The sequence below is a fragment of the Pistacia vera genome, unplaced genomic scaffold, assembly GCF_008641045.1.
Source record: "Pistacia vera cultivar Batoury unplaced genomic scaffold, PisVer_v2 Contig740, whole genome shotgun sequence".
Taxonomy (NCBI): Eukaryota; Viridiplantae; Streptophyta; class Magnoliopsida; order Sapindales; family Anacardiaceae; genus Pistacia; species Pistacia vera.
Genome location: NW_022196602.1, coordinates 58,491 through 64,900, shown reverse-complemented (window position 1 = coordinate 64,900; position 6,410 = coordinate 58,491). Strand labels below are relative to the sequence as shown.

Here is a 6,410-nt window from a genome sequence, read left to right as displayed (position 1 = left end):
GAGATGGTTGAAGTGATAACATGTTTACGGGATTGGACTCATACAGAAAGAAGACTACAACAGCACCCTGAAGATCCCGAATTACTCGAACTCTTTAGGAATACAGATTTGAATTATGTAAATATTGTTGACGATGGAGATGAATAATTTAATAAAAAATTATTTAATTGTTTATTTGTGAAGCGTGAATGTGTGAAATGTGAATATTACATTTATGTTAAAATTAACTATTAATTTATTTTTTATTTTATTATTTTTTAAAATTAATTAAACTTTTAGAAACTTACAAATCTATTCCTGAAAAATACTAAAAACCTTTACAAAATTTTCTTTTGTCCTTAAAATATAAAAAGAAACAAAAGAAAAAATAAAATTTTCAGGCTTATAGGACTAAAACCGATCTGGGTCTTAAAATCACTTATAGGCCTGCAACCGATTCCAGGCCTATGAAATGGGACGAGTCCTAAAAGGACCAGTCCCAAACTTTGTATATATGACATGCCGCATAAAAATATTAAAGAAGATTAATTGTCCCATTAAATGTGCGGCATGTGTAGGAGACAGTGGTGCTAATAATTGCACTTACAGTTAGGGAGATGGGGCTGTCTGATCACGTTAAATGGCTAGAAATGTGCAAGGTGTCCCAGTCATGGAGCGGGACCTACTTTTTGGTCCCTGCCACGATTCCTTTTGTCTTTAATAACATTTAACATGGCCCCCTTTGTTCATGCATTTCAGAATTGAGATCAATAAAAACAGATAGTTTGACTGGGGATGAGAGCCAATATTTTTAGGTGCAAGTTGAAATGTATCACGTGTGATTGCTGTGCCACTTACTTGGAAGGTAACCTTACCCCATTGACCATTTTTTTATATAAAATGAATGTACCTCCAATCAATCAATCATGAAAAGTAAACATATCACATATATTAATGCAATACTTTATGATTGTATTTGTAACTTGTTATGCCTAAAGTGTATGCTGACATCATTACTATTAATCAAGATTCAGCATTCAACTCCACCTTTCAGGATTCACCACGTGTACAAAGACAAACAGTATATAATTGGATAATTCATAAACCCACTTCAAAGATATTTTGTGCAACCATATATCAAAATTCTATTTAATTTAAAGATATAAATAGAAGTTCTCAACAAATTAAAAGGAAGAAAGATCTTAACAAAATCAAAACAATTTATTAAAACACTTATTATTTTGAGTTGAAAACACTATAAATAGAAAGATTCACTCCTCACAGCGAGATCGATTCCTAAAAATTCAGACACCCATTTTATAACAAAAACAGTAAAAATACACTACTATAAAGAAACTGATTTATCATTCTCTTATAATTTACTGACTACTTGTAACTTAAGAGATAACATGAGAGATTGTTTTCTTTGTAATCTTTATTAGTGATCACACAACAAAGTATAATATAAACACAGTGGACGTAAGACTTGCTCATAGTATTCGAACCACTTTAAAAACCGATCTTATCAACTTGTTATTTATGCACTAACTAACAGGTCACAATATTATAAACATTCTCACAATCATCCTTACGTATAATTTTTAAGCCTTTTAACACTTTACACATACATAATTGTTGGTTTTCAAATCACGTATCAACATACTGTAATAAGAAAGTCTTTTCTCTCTCAAGAGCTATCAGAAGTCAACCTATTGAGTTCTAATATGATATATACCAAACTCCCGCTGCATCCATCTTGGTCATTAACAAGAGTCTTTGATCTTTTTTATTTTATTTTATATATTTCACTTTCATTACTTTTTATTGTATAGATCGATATATCATAAAAATCATCGTTTTAATTATTGGAATTGTCTTTTTTGGGACTGTGTCTGATTTATATCTTCTTGTGATTCTTCATAATCATATGATATAATTTCCCAACAATCTTGAAAAATGAAAAATATCTCTATGTGAGATCTCTAGTATTGATATTAGTTTCTTTCAAATAATAGAGCTTGATTTGATAAGTGAAAGACGAAAAACATTTGTATATATGACATACCGTATGAAAATCCCTATGATCTTCTTTAATGTTTTCTCGTCAAAGTTACTGTAAACTCATTTTTCAAGAAACTGAGGAAACACATGCTCCACCAAAGTCTAAAGGGCTGGCCGGGCTGCGCATCCATTATCCAGAAACAAATCATCGTGACTACCACTTTATAAAAGTGCCTTTCGCAAACGTGCTGTCTTCGTTTATTGATTTTTTTTTTTTCTATCTTTCTCCTCACCAGTTTTTAGATGCTTTCATTTCCTAACAAAAACACAGTAGTAGCTCTCCCCTTCATATACCCATGTAGTTTTATAAAATTCAGAAAAGAAAAATCTTATACGTAACAAATCATTAATTAAAAGTAAATTTTTTTTACTGTCTATCCGTACAGCTTATGCTAAAGTCATTTAGAAGACAAAAATTTTACTTGTCAACAAATCTTTAGGTGTAAAAAGAAACGTTATCAATATAATATTAACACGGAAAACAAGCAGTGACAAAGCATTACCCGCAACAACGAGAAAGCATATATGTAATAATATGTATATATGTAGGTGGAATAGTTAAATATCTTTAATTTATTCTCCGGTAATGCAGACAAAACATTATTACTTTTTCAGCATGAAACGTTGAGGTTCTTGTCGTCTTTGCAGAGTATAAGAGAAATTTAAGACCAATAGTGAACTTTGAAAAATAAAAAATAAAAACAAGTGGGAAACTAATTTCACTACTTACCAGAAACTTGGCTTTTCCCTCGATCCTCAAATTAAGTTTAACATGGTTTATACTCTGGTAATACTAACTAAGAGATAAGAATTGTAATATCATCAATTTAATTTAATATATTTATTTTTATAATCACCATTATATATAATAGAAAATTTATATTAAATAACCCTTTTCTTAAGTTACAGTTAAAAAAATAATCTTTTTTTTTTTTTTTTAAGTTAAAGATAATTTAGATCAACAAGTGCTGAAATTTTGAAATAAAGTTATTTACTTGAGACATTTTTAAAAACAAAGTACAAAATTGAGCTATTTAATATAATTTCTCCTAATATTAACATCGAAAAAATAGTGTAACGATAATTTACCAAACTTCAAAAACCTATTAGTTTTTAAAGTTATGGTTTAGTATAGAGGGATCCAACTGAAATGCAATATCATGAGTACAGGAAAGGAAAGGAATGTGAGGTTGTCTTCCTCTTCTATTTAAATAGTTATTGCAGCTTTACAACCACATTCTATATTTTTATTTTTGAGTGAGAAAAAATGATTACAATTATTGAAAAAATATATATCAAATTCATGCACTGATAAAAGTGATACCATCTTGACCCTCAATTAATTATGACTTTTTGTTTATAAGAAAAGATGATGATACTAGTTCTGTCAGGACATGAATTTAGTATATGTTTTTTTTTCCGTAACTATAACATTGCTCGTACAGTTAATGGCCCACTAAACTATTATTTTAGCCAAAGTCTCCCACTATTGAGCAAGCAAACCAATTAACTTCACCTATCCAACCAGCCATGGCTTCCAAAAACAACAACACTGTCGACGAAGTCTCCAACTGGCTCCGAGTTTTCGAAGATGGAACAGTCTGCCGCTCGTGGACTGGTCCACCTGAGGTCGAAATCTTGATGAAAAGTGCTCCACCCCACGATCAATTTGTTGACGGGGTTGCTACTCGGGATATGATAATTGATTCTAACAGTGGCCTAACCGTTCGGATTTACATCCCGGAGAAGAATAGTAATGTCCTGGGAGAGAATAAGCTACCCCTCATCCTTCATTTTCATGGTGGCGGCTTTTGCATTAGCCGTCCTGATTGGTACATGTACTACAACTTTTATAAACGGCTTGTGGTGTCGGCTCAAGCTGTTTTTGTCTCTGTCTACCTTCGGCTTGCACCAGAGGATCGGCTCCCAGCTGCATGTGAGGACGCCTATGCTGCATTCCTCTGGCTTTCTTCAGTGGCTCGAGGCGAGTCATCCGAGCCGTGGCTCGACAATTTAGCCGATTTTCAACGAAGTTTTCTGATCGGCGATAGCACTGGTGGGAATCTTGTACATGACTTAGCGGCTCGGGCTGGAGGAATGAATACGGAGCCGGTGAAGATAGCTGGCGGGATAGCCATACACCCCGGTTTCCTGCGAGCCGAGCCGAGCAAGTCGTTTTTGGAATTACCGGAAACACCGTTGCTGACTCGTGACATGGTAAGTAAGTTCATGTCTTTAGCACTTCCGATTGGTGCTACAAAAGACCATCCAATCACGTGTCCAATGGGCCCAAATGCTACGCCACTGGACGGCCTAAAGTTGCCGCCGATGCTTGTAGTGGTGGCGGAGATGGATTTATTGAGAGACTCAGAGTTAGAATATTGCGAAGCTATGAAGAAGGCCGGTAAAGAAGTGGAGATATTGATAAATAATGGAATGGGACATAGTTTCTATTTCGCCATGGATATGGACCCAGAGACAGCGGTTCAAGCCAATAAGTTAATTGAAGATATGGCAAATTTCATCATCAACCATTAGAGGGAACCATTTAAGTATGGATGTCTATTCTAGTAGGCAAAATAAAATCAGTATTTTAGTTAATTATAATATGTACTAAAAAAATGGATCTATGAAAAAATATTTTAAGATTTATATCTGCCTTCCTTCAGTGTAATGAATGTTGTCGTCTTATATTATAGTTTGTGTGCGTCTTTTAATCTATAGAATACCGGATTTTTTACTTCCCCTTATTCAAAATTGGTATGATTTATGAGTTAATTTAATTTAATTGTAAAGCTTTAATCTTTATGTAATCTGTTGATTTTATCATTCAAAAAGTGAAAAGAAATTTTGCAGTACTAAGCATGGAAATTAAATTGAAATTAAGTTAAAAGCAAGGTTACCCGACTCGGGGGGAAAACCTGGCCAAGCCACTAGGTCACTAGTTTTACAAGTCGAAAGGTTCGACTGGTGGGTCGGACCGTGACGTCATCATGCAAACGTTAGCATGATGCCAGCAAAAAAACAAAAAATTAAAAAAAAAATGCAGATTTTAATTTTTAATGAGTTTTTTTTTTTTTTTTTCTTCTTGTTGGTGTTGGTTTTGTCGAATAAAAACGGGGAAGAGAGAAGAGAAAAGCTGAAAAGGGTTACTTTTAATTTTATTATTTTTTAATATCTCACTGTAGCAAACCCGGGTTATACCAGTTGGACCGATGGTTCGTTGGAAAAAAATTGGTTCAACCGCGGGTGGAAGCGGGTCAATTGCTATTTTCGGGTTTTAACATGAAACAACCTGGTGTAGCCATCAGTTTCCGGTCAAATCGGTTCAACTGGCCAGGCCGAGCCGGGTTTTAAAACCATGCTTTAGGGGAGTCATTCAATTTCAATGACTGTTATTCCTATAGATGATTGAAAATTTCTTAGGTCAAAATTTGCTTATATCGTAAAAATTTAGCTCCTGTCTTATTCAAAAAATTGATAAAATTTAAAAGGGAGAATGATAATTTCCCACCCAATTAGGTTTGGCGTAGGTAATTTTCTCACCCAAAAAATTCGAACAAGAACAATTTTTCACTTATCATTATGATCCGTTAGTGAAATCTATTAATTGGTATGATATAGTTATTATAAAGATGAAAATACCTTTTACTATTTAACTTTATAATTTTTAACAAGACTGAATAACAATTTTCCACCCAAATTTATTAAATATATTTCACCCCTAGCTTGGTTTATATTAAATTTAGGGTTAATAAACTTAAAAGAAAAAAAAAAAAGGTCGTCACCAATCAAAGTTGCCAGATGGTGACGTTCTTTCACTTTTTCGACATCACCGCTAGCAAGTGAAGAGTCTACCATCATTGATTTAGTGATTTGGTGGATATCGGTTGTCGATAGACCTATCAAAATGGGTGGGTGCGTCAAGTACAGGCCGAGCTCATCGGATACGGGTCTAACAGGTGTGGGTCCAAAACGGATCGGTTCTAAACGGGCCAAAATATTCGATTTGGACCCTACCCTATACGGGTACAGGTGGACTCGTAGGTACCCATACTGTTCACTCCAATATTTAATTTTTACAGTTACACCCCACAATTTATGCATATTTCATTTTTAGTGAAGATGGGTTGTTTACAATCACAGACTATTTAGTGAACATAGTGGACCATACTTTTTTATTTCAAGTTATAAAGGTGAAAGTGGCAGAGAAATGGGTGAACGCCACCCAGTAGAGGAGACTCCACTGATACTTGTGATAAAACCAAGCGTTGAAATTTGTGAAGCTCCTAGAGCTGGTCAAGGACCAGTCCCAAACGGGCCTGGGAGACTCCACTGATACTTGTGATAAAATCAAGTGTTGAAATTTG

The 6,410-nt window shown here is 34.1% G+C and overlaps 1 protein-coding gene across 1 annotated transcript; it reads left to right on the top strand.

The window, feature by feature from the left end:
* Positions 1-3,515: 3,515 nt before the first annotated feature.
* Positions 3,516-4,689, top strand: LOC116115462 (probable carboxylesterase 15). Its single transcript, XM_031401618.1, has one exon. The coding sequence runs from the start codon at positions 3,571-3,573 to the stop codon at positions 4,576-4,578; it is 1,008 nt and encodes a 335-aa protein (XP_031257478.1). The 5' UTR covers positions 3,516-3,570; the 3' UTR covers positions 4,579-4,689.
* The last annotated feature ends 1,721 nt before the right edge of the window (positions 4,690-6,410 follow it).

Excerpts from the sequence above, each read along its gene's own strand:
- LOC116115462 (XM_031401618.1), top strand. The coding sequence starts at position 3,571 with ATGGCTTCCAAAAACAACAACACTGTCGACGAAGTCTCCAACTGGCTC.